Below are 14,845 nucleotides of genomic sequence, written 5' to 3'. Positions count from 1 at the left end.
AATTTAATTGCCAGCTTTGTACTGCTTTGCATAAGTGTGTTCCAGTGGGTGTTCCGTTGGTAGTACATGGCATTTCCATGCAACCGCTTGTGAGTTTTGATGCAAAACCCTATGTACCAAAAATAGCAGATAGGGTTTTGCAGCAAAAAATAACTTTTTCAAGAGTGGTGTTAACTTGTAGAAATGTATTTTTCTCTCTAAAATGTTCTTCTGACTTTGCATGTGTGCTGTGCTGTACAGCCCACCTCCAAAGTGGAAAACGGTTGAAAGATTGTCTAGCCATGTTATTTTGTATTTAAAGGGTACCCTTCCAGTACCACATCTATTCTAGATATCACTCACATCCCCTTACACCCTGGTGCAAGGTAAGTGTGTGGTTCTAGGCAGTCTAATAGTGTGCCAATGCAGGATAGACAGCTGGAAAGTGGCATATCTGAATTGATATTGCACTTTCCTGCTCCAGCTTTCTTACGCAAAGCAGCACAGCAAGGTTGGTTGCTGCACTGCATTGCATGACAAATTTGTACATCTGCCGCTTTATGTCTTTTTTCTACGCAGCTCTTTTTGTCTCGAGTTTGATTTTTTAAAGACTTTTATCGTCTCACCAGTAGACTTCCTTTTCCTGTGTGTGGTTGTGTGCCTGCTTCGTTCGTGTTACTCACTTCCTGTTTATTGCCAGCAATTGCCCACAGTATCAGCTTTCGTGACATTATGACATTCGGTAAAAGTTAACCATCTTAGCAGAATATAACTAAAAGAGGTGATTTCAAACTGTATGTATTTTCCTCAATTCTACCGATGTGGAAATCGGGTATGGTATTCCCACAGAAAAAGAAAAATACAGAATACGTTTGCCGGATGTGCATTTTTTTATGATCGTTTTTATGTCAACGTTTGGAGAACACCAGTTGAAGAGAGCATGTCAGCAGCAATTCTCCTGAAAAGTTCCTCTCAATGGAAAACGTTGAGGAAAATGTACACCAAAAAAATCTTGAAAACATTCAAATACTTGCGGCTGCACACTGCGGGGCCGTGCGGGGATTCAAGACCGACAAAAGAGCCTTAGAGGTCAGCGATCAACCGGGGATACTTTAAGGTGATTGAAGACATCTGGACGAATCACTTAAAACCAGTAAAGGTATATGTAGTTTGGCAGGGTGAAGGGCAGGGAACATGATAGAGAAGTGATTAGGGAAATATCGGGGTGGATAGGTGAGGACCCGAGTACATGTTACAGTATGAAGTCTGGACATCAACAGGCATCAAGGGCTTGGTATGTCTTAATGCTACGTTGTGAATACGTAGCAAGACGACAACTGAAAGTGTATCTACTACTGTCTTCTAAGACTCTTATACCTTTTGATATTTATACTTCTACTGGAATCTAGAGATATTTATGCAAACAACAGTAATGATAACTCCAGTTGTACCTCTGTTAGTGCTCATGTTGTGGTAGTTATTGTACTACCAGGCTTTATACTTGTCTTGGTACTACTACATATAATACTGCTTTGAGTACACTCAGCTCACTGAGATGTCAATAACAGGCTGGGTATTTCTGCAAATTATTAGATCAGTGCTGGGACCTACTGCTGTTTGTTTCAAAAATACCTAAAGATAATGAAATGCCAGTTCTGCCTCGGAGAATCACAATAGACATTCAGGAGCTTCTTCAAGGGATATATTGTGTGACTATTGTAATTATCACATTGGATAAACCAGGGAGGGAAGGAGGACATGGTGAGGTGCCTGTCGGATTTCACCAGAAATGTTCACACACAAACTAAAAATACACACACACTCCCTCCCTCGCTTTGTTTGGAAAAGAAATTAAATTTTTTTTTGGTTATGTCACAAAATCATGTGTTTAATCTCACTTATTACACCTACCAATCCACATTACTCTCCCTTCCCCTACCCATCAGTCCCTCTAATCCCCTTACTTGCTATATAATGTATATTAATGTTATGGGTATATTCACTAAGATTTTGTGCCATGTTTGTTAAAGTTAGTCCAACAATTTTATTTTGTATTGGAAGTGTTACCTTTCAACACAAAACGTATGCCACACTCACGCAGAGATTGTGTTTTCTGTTTGAGTACTCTACCAATCCGCATCTGCCTCCCTTTCCACTGCCCTCTCAAGTACCCTGCTTGTTGAAAAATGTATTGAAACATTATATGCCAATCTGATTTTCGGAAAATCTGAAGCTCGCACCCCCCCCACCCAAGTCATACTGACCAAGCCACGCTCCTTTCTACCACCTTACAAGCAGCTGTTGGTTGATGGCTGTGATGTGTCAGTTTTTCGGGTCTACTTTATTGCTGAAATGAATGGTGGAGATCTTAGCAACTCCTCGTTCTCCACATATTGAAAGATCATCTCTGACCAATATGGAGAGAATACTTGTGTCTGTTTATTTGTGGCCATATGGAACATGGCTGAGTGATCACAAGGGTAGAAGGGTGCTTCGTAGGAGGCTCGTATCTCCGATGCAAGTAGCTCTTCCCCTGGAAGGAAGAAACATCAAACCGCTTTCTCTGACCTAAGCACGTACAGAACGTACACCCAGTGCCAAACCAAACGGGTGTCATCTGATAAGCCTACGGAGACTGGCCTGCTCCCCTGTTCCACTAGGCATCAGAAATCTGAAATTAGTCCTATTTATTATTTATATGTCGACAATATGTGCAGTTCTCTTTTTATCCAGGGCCCTCATCCTTGCAATCTTGCCAACTATTTCAAACACAAGAAAAAGCGGACAAAAGAAAAGACAAAAACGTGGTGGAGTGGTGACTATGCAATTCTTGACAATCATAGCACAATCGCTGTACTTTCTCTTGGACTGCCACTAAAATGCATAGAATTGGCCACAATTGCCCTTTTTGTTTCCATAAAATATTTGCTAAATGCAGTTGGTTGTATAGTGCATATCACTATACCCAGCTTCACAAATATCAACCTTCAATAATGTTACATCAACTACATCAAACGAACCATTACATTACAGAGCAAGTACACATGTACTGTTCTTAATCCCACCTCTGTGTACCTATACTTACCCTGAAACACAGTGTTTAAGTTGATGTCATGGATGTGATATTCTTGTCATGCAATATAATGTATGTATGACCCACAATCATGCTGTCTTTTGATTTCTTTACCCAAACATACCTCACAGAGAAGACAGTCTTACTGCAAAGTTAGCTGAAAATTAGATTTTAACAGCATTTGGCATTTGACTGATGTTTGCCTTTGCATACCATAACTGTTACTCTCAAATCATAAGGCCATACCCTACAGGTGTACTCGTTGGACTCAATGTGATTTATTAGGAACATCGGAATACATGTAGGGTCATGTAGCTAACTCAAAACACGTTCTAAGGAAATTGTAACTATTTACTTTCTCTTAGATGTGCCTGGGGTAAAATTTAATGCAATGAATTATAGCACTAAAACAGCACTACTCAGCTGTAATAGCTGGAACAGCTGCGTCATTTTCTTACTACAGGTACCTACAGATGTCAGAACGCGACTGTACTAAGATATTAGAGACAGGCTTTTATAAAAGGATTGCAGACCTCCATGTTCTATAACGTTAGCAGGCCATTCCACCCACTGAGTGCAAAATGTTCTACCTCAACCCGGGAGAAACATAAAGATAAACATTGGAATGTTAAAGCAGAAGGGCTAAAGCACTGCCATTGCCCTAAACCACCCCATTGTCTTGTATGCAGCTACAAACATTCCAGTACTCAAATATGGATTATTTCCTCTCTTTTCAGATCAAGTCCTAGCTTCGGAGTATTCCTCTGTGAAGGATTTATCTTTCATAAATAGAAGATGAACATGGTGCTATGTGAAATGCATGTCCTCTCGTATGTAATTAGGGACGATAGTGGTGGCTGCAGGGATGTCAACTGGAAGGAATGGGATAGGTTACAGTGTTGATGTGAGAAGTAACTGAGCTCCTACACCACTGTCTAAACTGAAGCAGAAATAACGATCAACAGTTTTCGCTGACAAGATTCATTTGATAACTAACCTGAGTAGCAAGTCAATATTTTGTGAAAGCACATACTGTATTTAGATGAAATAAACATCAAAGTAATAATACATTGAAAAAACAAAAAGTACTTTACAACCCAAACCAATGTAATTAAAAATATGACAGGTCAGTGCATTTCAATTGAATCATAAAGGCCACTTTGACAAGCCACTTTCAACATTGAATCAGTGAGGCAGGGTGGTAGCAGCGTTTGTCAGGAGAAGAGGCCTTTGATGACCAGTGCTCAATGCAAGATCTTCGGATGTGGGTTGATCCTCCATTGAGTTATTCTACTCCTTTACACCTCTTAAACTTTCAGATCTTCTATAATCTGCAGGTAAAACATCATTTTGTGCTGGACAATGTGACCTGGTCCCTAAATGCATCTGATGAAAAGGTCAGACAACCAAGTGCAGCTGCTGTAGTAAAACACCCCAACTATACAAAGAAGCCTCTTGCCAACCACCGTTCATAGCAGTTTTGTAACTGTATGGCTTAACCCTTCCCTCTGTTAGCCACTGGAGGATTTGCAAGTGTGATCATTCAATTAGTAAAGGCAGGTTTATCAAAACCCAACTTTGTGGAAATTCCAGATTGGCCTCAAATAACCCAGTTAAATTGAATAAAGTTGTAGTGATCTTCTGACAATGGTAACAGCCTCAAAAAACCTTCCCATCAGTTAGCTATGAAGTGCCCAAACTCTCAACAGCTCCCTCTAGATCCAGCTAGCTTTCTGGGGACAAGTTATCAGGAGACAAAAGCCCAAAATGCAACACAAATGATCTCAAAGGCTAACAGTTAAATATTCTGAAAATGGTTCCAAGAATTCTTGAATATGTGCTTGCAGATTTAAGGCTATTAAATGAAATATCTATTCCAGTTTTCCTCAAAACAAGATTTTGCCCCAGAAGCAGCTTAGAACTCCTTCGTTTCTTCCCTTTCAAATCTTGATCTGATTGGAATTAGCTCTGGACGAGCTTCTAAGTTATAAAGTTATGCTATTTGAATGCACATATAACTCAATGGTCTCTCCTCTCAGTTTTAAGTTGTATGATATAGTTTCTATTCATAAAGAAAGCCTTACGGCAGAAGTTTCTCCAAAGTATTTGTACACAAAGTCTGAAATGAAGGATGGTTTCCTCCAAATGTCGTACTAGACCACACACTCTGACCTTTCCCTTTGGTAGCACTATTAGCCTCCTTAAGAATAAAGGGATTTCAAACCTTCCAATGACACCCCCGCCCAACAACATACTCCCCTAGGAGAGGACACAGTGAGTCTGAAAAGAACCCATAGCTAAATGTAGCAGGGAGAAAGAAAAAACATTGACACAATTCAGGTATAGCAAGCACAGGCTATGCTATGCATTCTCCGAATCTCCTATCCCTCTGCACATGAATTGTCTGAAACTGCCAGAGGGCTGATGATCACAGCAGAGGCATTTGAATTAGTTAGTAGGGTTACATTAGGTATTCACTGTCTAGAGAAGTATAAACTGTTTAATTATTCATACATCAAAATCTGCAAGAGGTATTTAGATTCCATCCTCAGACATGAGCTCCTTTATAAAGTTTACAAATATTAATTACAAGGGTTGTTGTGTCCTATTAATTGAGGAATGTGGTGGAAAGCAAGTTTTAAAGTAGGGTGAGAAAATTGACAAATACACTTTTATTTTACCCTCGTGTGCACACATTGCTAAAACCACTCTGAATTATTAATGGTCTCGCCCAAACAATCCGTTTTTAATCCATACTAAAATATTATATCTATATTTTTAAGAATATTGCAGCATAACACAGCATTGAACCACATTTTAGCAAAAAATGTCTAAGACTACCATTTCATGTACCTCCTTCCCTCCCGCAAAAACATGTTCCTCGTTTAAAGTTTTTTGCTCAATTGGTACACACTCTTATTCAGTAACACCAGGATATCTAGAACCTTTTTCATATTAGTGAGTTGATGCCCCTAGCCAGCACCTCAAGCCAGAAAACTGTTCCAGCACCACTGGGATAGGCTAGCAGACGATGCACACTTTTCTTCCATATGTCCTTCACTCATCGCTCTCAGAATCTTCATGGAGCACACAAATATTTGGAAGCTACTGACTGCTTTCTTAGCACAAATTCTGAGTTTCAAGCATTAATAAATGGCTGACCTGGACAATGCTATGCATCTCAGTCATTAGTGTAGCAAGAGTGCTGTGGGCACACTGTCTGCTTGTTGGGTGCAAAATACGGCTGTAGTTAGAATTCAATGGGCCCCCAAGACCTCTGTGATCCGGTGCCACTGCTCCTGCTGCACACTTGATAGTTGTGCCCTAGATTGCACATGTTGGACAAGAAACTCACAGTGGAGCAAAAACTCAGACCCATGTGCAAACATGTGACTCCCCAGGGAATGGAATAATGAGTTCTGTGATATTTATCACACCCTCACATTTTCACCTGATAAATTGCAGCAACTCAGATCTGCTGAAATTATTGATTGAAAAGGCCGGGAAAACAAGCAAAACATGCAGAATTTTGGTGTGTTAAAAACTGATTCTGGATGTTATTCCTTATTTTCATGTTGAAATTCCAAATAGGAGGTATTTACCATACATGGTTAATACCTCTTACTGGCCCTCCTTATGATTTAAGAGTTAAATTCAGATCCCTGTACAAACAAGTGTTTCCACAGGGATCAGAATGACAAATTGTGTGAGAATGATCACACTCTCGATGTTTTACACTGATAAGTTCTGGCAGGTCAAACGTGCCAAAATTTATCAGAGCAAAAAGGGTAAAAAAGGCAGAATATGTGGTGTTCTATGTGTTGAATACTGATTCTGCGTGTTATGCCTAATTTACAAGTTAAAAACTCAGAATATGTGGTATTGACTACATGTGGTAAATACCACACTCTGGGGTAATGCAATTTCTCCCCTGCATTAGATTCCTTTTTTGTTCGTGATCAAAGAAAATGAATTCACATGTAGATATAATAATATTAGAAGATGTATATTCCATTCTCTCTCCAGTGCTTAATTTGAGCCGGTGTTTTCCGGAGCTGGGCACTAGCCCTTAATTCTCAACACAGGGTCTTATGACAGCTAACTACATGGTGGCGCTGTTTGTCTGAGTTTTATGTGAATTTATTAGCAGCATGTTTAACAATAAAAATACATGACAAATGAATTATACAGGCCGATGTGGGTCAGGTTTTTACACTTGTTAGAGCTTGGTTGATAGTAGTTGCGTTGAAACTGGCAGCGCTGACAGTGGCAGTGGGTGGTGAAAGCTGCAACAGCCTCTTATGAAGTGCCTGGGTTCTGCCACTTACTTTTTAAACACATTAAGCACTGTCTCTGTCTAACTACTGCAATAAAAGTGCAGCGCATTTCTGTGTTTTTTGTTTTACCCTTTTAAAGTTTGTCATCCAAAGAATGGTTCTGGTTGACTTTGAAAGGGTGTGCGAGGTACAATCTTAGCACACAATATTTGATCTGTCAAGTTAAACGCGTCATTCTTGTATATTGGGACCAAAATGTCAGCTTTTAAGAAATTAAAAGGTAACGAAAACCTTGGCTCTTGTTGCACCCTTATCTGTCAAGAAAGATTTTGTTCTTTGGTAAAATGCTCGAGATGACGCATTGTCTAACATTAAGCTTAACAACAAAAGTACTTTTTAAAAATATTTGGTTCACCAAGGAAATGTATGCTAAGGTAATCTCTACACTGAGAAATTATGGCTACGTAAAATGAAAGTACAGGCTAATATGTAGAAAATATTCGCCATAATACAACATCTCGTGTGACAAAAGGTGTGCTAAAGGAATTATAGGTTCTTTATGTCACCGAGTACACATAACAGACTGGAGCTTTAATTTATCTGTAAAACTAAGAAGGCCACTGTAAAGTATTGATAACAGAACACACTATAATCTAAGTCACCAGTGATGCCACCGATCTATCATTTTCTGTGACCTGTCTCTGTCAGACGCATGTTATAAAACTGCAATGAGAGCGCTTTAGCTAAACTTTTGACAGAAAGGAACCACAGTATCGCAGTGCTATATATGAAGCCAAATTAACTCACCAAAGTAAACGGGTTTTCCGCAAACGGGACAGTACGATATCATTTTGATACGTATTCTCGGTGCCTCGGTTCCTTTCTGAAATCTTGAGTTTGTTTGGACAAAAATAAGACTGCGGAAGACTTCTTCAGCTTAACTAACAGGAAAACCAGGGCTAGCACCGACCTCTCTGGTTTCTTCTCACAAACAGGATGTTGTGGTCAAAGGTACATTTGAACACTGCAGCCAAAGCAAATGGGTACATGTGGTGTGCAAAAATTAAAGGAACTGTTATGAAGGAAACGTGCCAACTTGTCAAAGGGGGTGGAGGTGTCATCTCCATGGGCAAACCCCTGGGTCCAGTGCTCCTATAATAGTCTATAATTATTTAATAACCCCTTACAGGTCACAATTTCTCACACACACATACAGTGGGGTAGCAAGGAAGCAAGGCACCCTATTTCCTAGCAAGCAAAATGCTCCCAGAATGCCTGCATAGGTGCTAAAATACAGTGATAACTGAGGTGCAGTGGGTCCCTCAGACCCTTGGGTCCTAGTTCCACTACACCTGCTGCATATCTGATAGCTATACCTCTATACATATAGACTCATGCATATACACACACATGTGGAGGCACACACACCCATCCACACATACACACACAAACTTTGGTGCCATGTGACAATTCTTCACCAAATATTCAAATCTAGTGGGCCAGTCAATTCAGCTGCTGTCTGGAAAGTTTTGGCGGGGTGATTCATCAAGTTAGGGTCGAGAAAAAGGGTGGGTCCCAAAACATGTTTTCCCATTTAAATTGTCCTTAGTGATTTTAGAAATGACTACAGCATTAACCGCTAAATGGAATTACAACAAATTTGGCAGAAAGCTAGCTTTTGGTCCAGAAAGAGCTCTTTTTGTTATTTGGTGTAAATCCAACCAGTAATTAGCCATCATTTATTGGAGTTATTAAAGGAAAAACAAATAAAGATTAAAGGAAAAAGAAATATAGATATCTAGGGACTCCGACCCTTTATGGATGAATTAGTGCGTTAGTATGTTGCATTAACTTAATCTATTCACTAAGACCTCTCTCTAGGGTGATGGCTCACTGTAGTAGTAGTTTGCAACAGTCTGACCTCTCTGCTGACATGTTTCTATAGGTTGAAGAGTATTTTTTTATATATATATATATATATATATATATATATATATATATATATATATATATATATATATATATATATTTATATATATTGTGTGAGGTGAGCTTTGTTTGTTTGTAACTCTTGGGCCATGGCGCAAAAGGGCAATGAGGCCAGCATTTTGTGCCCCATGGAATGTTGGTATTACAGAAGGAGGAACAGACACTTGCACAACCATTTCTGTAATATGGTATGTGCCCTATATATTTCTCGGAGGTGTGGACCAATACAAACGAGCCAACCCATCATATTACAGAACCCAAGGCAGAGAGGCCATCAGGAGTATCCCTGGATGGGCATCACATAGATGTGGTGCACCATGAGTGCATTCCAGAGAGTGCCCCTTTGAAGGTATATACGGGGTTCACTGGGATACACAGGCCTCCACACACAGGCAGGTGCAGTCATTCACTACACCCACCTAAACGAAGATCTATACTCCCCTTTCAAACTGGGGGTGGATTGCTGCCTGAAGTGAAAGGCAAACTGATGGCTACAAACAGCTCGTCTTCCTGTGATTAAAAGATGGCATATTGTGCTGATACTCTGAACAGTGCATACTCTGTATTGGGGCACACTGTTCTGGTCTGCATTCAGTACAGGGCAGGATAAGGTGCACATCTATCCTTACTGACAAAATTTCCTTCAGATGATAACTCAGCAGTTAGTAATTACTGTTGAAATGCATACTCAGTCTAACTTTTTTGTTGTCTTCGTACAGTCAGCATCAGGTGTCTGTTACAAACACCATTGCACACAATACAAAGAATGGGATTTAGGTCACCCCTTGCTAATAGCTGGTTGGCTTTGTTGTCTATCTCGGGTCTCTGGACTTGCTGTTTTCTGTATTCTTCTGTTTGTCCAACCTGTGAAACATTTCTTCTTTACTCTTGCTTTGGATTAGATGAGTTGCATACTTCCTCAGATTATATCATGGAAATATTTGTATTCTTTTGTTAACATTTATTTATCATTTAGAACCTCTTGGGAGGGCATGAGTTGATTTTGCTCCCAGTCTCTGCATTTAAAGTAATATCATGTTCTTTCCCTTACTTTCCCAAACTCCCACGCCCCTTCTCTCTCCTCTCAGACTCCCTCTTAGTCTTCAGTATGATGCACTGCTGCATCTCAGTGTCAGGCTTTCTCTCTGTTCCTATGCTACTCTATCCCTTCACCCCAGTTTTCCCTCCTGTAGGAAAACATTTTTGTGGACTAATACTGCTGTTTGTTTTACTCTGTGCATTGAGATTCCCCTAACCATTCCCCAGTGCATATGCTCAGTCCCCTAAATCATACTGATTTTTGTTAAATTACTGATTGGCACACCTAACTTGCCTATAATTCAATAATATGCATTCTAAAGAGTGCCCAAGGCTTGTAAGTTAAATGTCAATAGAGGACTGTGTCACCTATAGTACCACCCACTGCAGTGACAGTATAAACATGGCTTTATCCCTACCACTACACACTCAATCTGGCAGTTTAAAAAATGCAACTTCGCCTGTCAAAATAAACTCTTTTGACAGGCCTAAGCATTCCTTTTAATTTTTTATGTCTCCTCTAAGTAGGATTTATTAGGCCATAAGGAGGGGGCATGGTATTTAAAAGTAGAATATGTGGAAAGTTAATATGAACTTTCCTTGTATTTACTAGCACCTACGGCTATTTTAACTGTGCCAGGCAGGCTGTTCCATGGAGAAACATCGGGATGCACTAATAAATTTAATATTGCTATCTTTTGTTAGGAAACATTCTTAGACTTTTTGACATATTTTTTAGAAATGTAATCCATTGGTAAAGAAAGTTTTATACAATAATTAAGGGATAGGTACTTTTAGAAAGCTACCTTTTCTAATACTAAAGCTTCAGGGGACTATTTTGTGTTAGCCTTCTGCTACAGACCTCTAAGTAATCAAGCCCTGAACGAGTAGAAACAAAGGCCTTGGTGGGGGGGAGGTGTCACTGTTCCTCAGGCCAGATGACCATTTGAGCAGTGCCTAAAAACTTGATTAACTTCAAAGAGGCCTTCCCTGTCACAGATGAATGTTAGCTGGTAACTGGGCAGCCCTCTTTTCTTGTTCCTCCCGTTAGACAGGCTCCAGTTCCAGTAGGGAGAGAGATGGTCCTAAAACTTGTTGGAAGTAACCACATAAGAGGGGTAGCTCATTCCCTGACAACACCTCTGTGGTGAGTACACAGGCTCTGCACAATGATAAAAGAGTTTCACCATCTAGGATTTAGGAAGAAAGGGCCACTGTGGGATTGTTTGCAGCAAGGCACACAGGAAGTGCTGCAAAAGTGGGTAGTGTGGTGTTTCTCCCACAATCTTTTACCCTATTGGTTATGGAGGAGCCAAGTGCCCCCCCCACCCCCACTGAAAGGCAGGTACCAGACATACATGTGGTATCCCATACATATTCAGAACACTCTGGAACTGTGGAAAAACAGGAGAAAGGCTGCACCTATTGTTTGAGGCAGGTGAGGAAATGTGAAGAGCTAAACCCATTCACACTTGTATTCAAGATAAACAACAGGACTCCAAAGATCTGTTGGCTGACCTTCTGTTAAGTTACAGGGACACAACAAGCTGCAAGTCTTTTTCCTGTAAAAGCCCAGCTGACCAGTTTCAACTGGATTTGCCCTTTTCAATGCTGGTGGCTTTTGCTGGAGTGAGTCTTGACCCTCAAGTACTGTTCGTGAGGACCTGGCACCCTGGGCTTTGCCAAAGTGTACTCCTCCTAACATGCTGAAAAAACCTGGGACTTAGAAACTTTTTGGATCCAAAGACCTCCCAAGGACAGGGCCAAAATGCCAAGTCAATACAACCAAGGTGAGTTGCCCTAGGCAGAAGATTCTCCCACTTGTAGCTTTCCTGCAGCAGAAATATGTTTCTACGAACCCTCGCAGAAAAGATATTCAGCCACCTGGAGTCCTATTTGGCTACAGACTTCAGCCTTGCCCCGCTAAAGGATCCAATCTCTAAAAAAGTGACTAAGTCCAGATGTAGAAAACTTGACTGGGCAAAGGCAACAAAAGTATTCAGCCAGTGACGTTCCTATGTCATAGAGCCCATCTTAGATATATCTGCTGCCTTGTTCTGCTGAAGGACTTTGACTTCCAAAATCAACCACTGAGGCCTGGTTTTACTAAACTTTTACAGAACTCAACACAGTAAAGGAATTATCTGCACTGCGTTGCATGAAAGGGGAAGCACAGAAATGGACCATATTTATAAGCATATGCTTCACTTCTGTTCTCCCCATGCACTGAGATATTTCTGGTAGCCTAGCACCAACATAGAGACCTTTGCAACAGAATGCAAAAGTGCCTGGATTGTGGTAAGAATAGTTTTGTGCATGAAGTGATACCTTCCTGCACAAAAACTATTCTGAATGACTGTTAGACATGTAAGCCTTAGGGTGGTCTTCCCCCAAACTTTTTTGCCTTACTCCTCCATGTTGTTCTGATATCGTTTTTATTGACCTTATGGCTCTGTGCACTTTACCACTGCTAATCAGTGCTAAAGTTCGTTTGCTCACTCTTCAGAATGAGGTAACATTGGCGTATCCCCAATTTGCATATTTCATTTACTTATTAGTTCCTAGTAAAGAAATGGGTAAATGGGTATTACATGTACTGAGGGCCTGTAAATTAAATGCTACTACTGGGTATGCAGCACTAGTTGTGCCACTCACTTGAGTAGCCCTTGTAAACATATCTCAGGCCTGCTACTGTACCCTGTGTGTGAAAGTGTAAACTGCCATTTAGACCTGGCAAAATAAACCTTTAGCCAGGCCCAAACCTTTCTTTTTACTGCTGAAGATTCTACCATTTGTAGCTTTTTTGCAGCAGCAAATCTGTTTCTATGGGACCTCTCAGAAAATATATATGGCCACCTGAAGCCCTCTTTGGCTACAGAATGCAGTCTTGCCCAGCTGAAGGATCCAACCTCTAAAAAAGTGACTATAAGACCTGTCAGTTCTTGAAATAGTTTCCCCTATCTTTTTGGATTCTGACCTCCTGTTTTGATCCTGTGCTGAATTTAGTTTTGCTGGGTTTTAGGACTCTGGACAGTTTACTACCGCTGAGCAGTGCTAAATTGTAAGTGTTCTCTGTCTAAAATGGTATTGGTAATTGGTTTATCCATGATTGGCATATTTAATTTACTACTAAGTCCCTAGTACGGTGCACCATGTGTGCCCAGGGCCTGTAAATCAAACGCAACTAGTGGATCTGTAGCACTGATTCTGCCACCCATAGGAATATCCCTGTACACATGCCTCATACCTGCCATCGCAGTGCCTTTGTGAGCGGTTTTAACTGCCAGTTTGGCAGGCCCGAACTTTCTCTTTTACTACATGTACGTCACCCCAAAGGTAGGCCCAAAGCAGCCCCATGGGGAGGGTGCAGTGTATTTAAAAGGTAGGATGTAATGGTGTGCTTTAAAATATCCTTATAGTGAAATCCTGCTAAATTCATTTTTTCACTATTGCAAGTCCTATCTCTCTCATAGGTTAACATGAAGATTGCCTTGAAATATCCTTTAAGTGTAATTTCCCACAGGGAGTAGAAGGAGATATGAAGTTTGGGGTCTCTGAACTCACAATTTAAAAATACGTATTTTGGTGAAGTTGGTTTTTAAATTGTAAGTTTGAAAATGCCACTTTTGAAAGTGGGCATTTTCCTGCCTTACCATTCTCTGCCTTTGCCTGGCTGTGGATTACACATTTGGGGCAGGATGACAGATGGGCTGTTTGTGAATTTACTCTAGACAGTTGCCCAAAGGGAGCTGAGGTGTGCCCTGCATATCCTGATTGGTCTTCTTGGGGTAGAGTAGTGGGAGAAGCTAACACTAGTGCCTGACACAAAGCAGTCTCCAAACCCCTGGAGTGTATCTGGGGCCAGGGCAGTAAAGACAGGATCTTGTGCACTACAAAGGCTTTCCTTTGAAGTTTGCCTCCTTCAAAGGCAGAAATGAATATAAGTACTGGGCCTCTGAGACCACAACTTCAGAACACTTCTGGACTGAGGACATTCTGCCAGGAAGAAGAGCTGGATGCTGTAGGAAGAACTGCCACTCTGCTTTTGCTTTGTTGTTCTGGCCTGCTGCCTGCTGCTTCTGTCCTGGGAGTGAAAGGATTGGATTTTGCTTTCTGCATCCTACCTTTTAAGGTTCCCAAGGGCTTGAACTGAGCTTGCATCTTGTTAGAAGTCTCAGGGACATCATAGACTTCACCTTCCAGCTCCTGGACTCTTCTACTGAGAGTCCTGACTTGCCATGTGGTGCTAAATCCAGTCCCTGGGCCCTTGAAAGTCGAAACTGGTGTCCCAAGGAAGAACATTCATGCATCTGGTTGCTTCAGCTCAAAATGGAAGCATTGCCTAGCTTGCAGCAGAAGAATCAAAGCAACGCCTACCTTGCTGCTGAAGAATCAATGCAGCGCCTGCCAGCAGTTGAAGATTAATGCAGCGCCTGTAGGACTGACACAGGGCTTGTTCCACTGCAGCGCTATCATCACGGTGTGTCTG

At 40.9% G+C, this 14,845-nt stretch overlaps 1 protein-coding gene across 1 annotated transcript in view; it reads right to left on the bottom strand.

The window, feature by feature from the left end:
- LOC138299480 (cysteine-rich protein 1-like) overlaps positions 1–8,306 on the bottom strand; it is a 225,326-nt gene extending 217,020 nt beyond the window's left edge. Inside the window, exon 1 of the mRNA XM_069237750.1 lies at positions 8,137–8,306. Coding sequence (XP_069093851.1) covers positions 8,137–8,179 — 43 coding nt within the window. The 5' untranslated portion in view covers positions 8,180–8,306. The remainder of the gene's footprint in view (positions 1–8,136) is intronic.
- Between the last annotated feature and the right edge of the window lie 6,539 nt (positions 8,307–14,845).

The sequence above is a fragment of the Pleurodeles waltl genome, chromosome 1_2 (assembly GCF_031143425.1).
Source record: "Pleurodeles waltl isolate 20211129_DDA chromosome 1_2, aPleWal1.hap1.20221129, whole genome shotgun sequence".
Classification (NCBI taxonomy): Eukaryota; Metazoa; Chordata; class Amphibia; order Caudata; family Salamandridae; genus Pleurodeles; species Pleurodeles waltl.
Note: the sequence above shows the minus strand (reverse complement) of the source record. Positions and strands in the feature narration are given on the sequence as shown.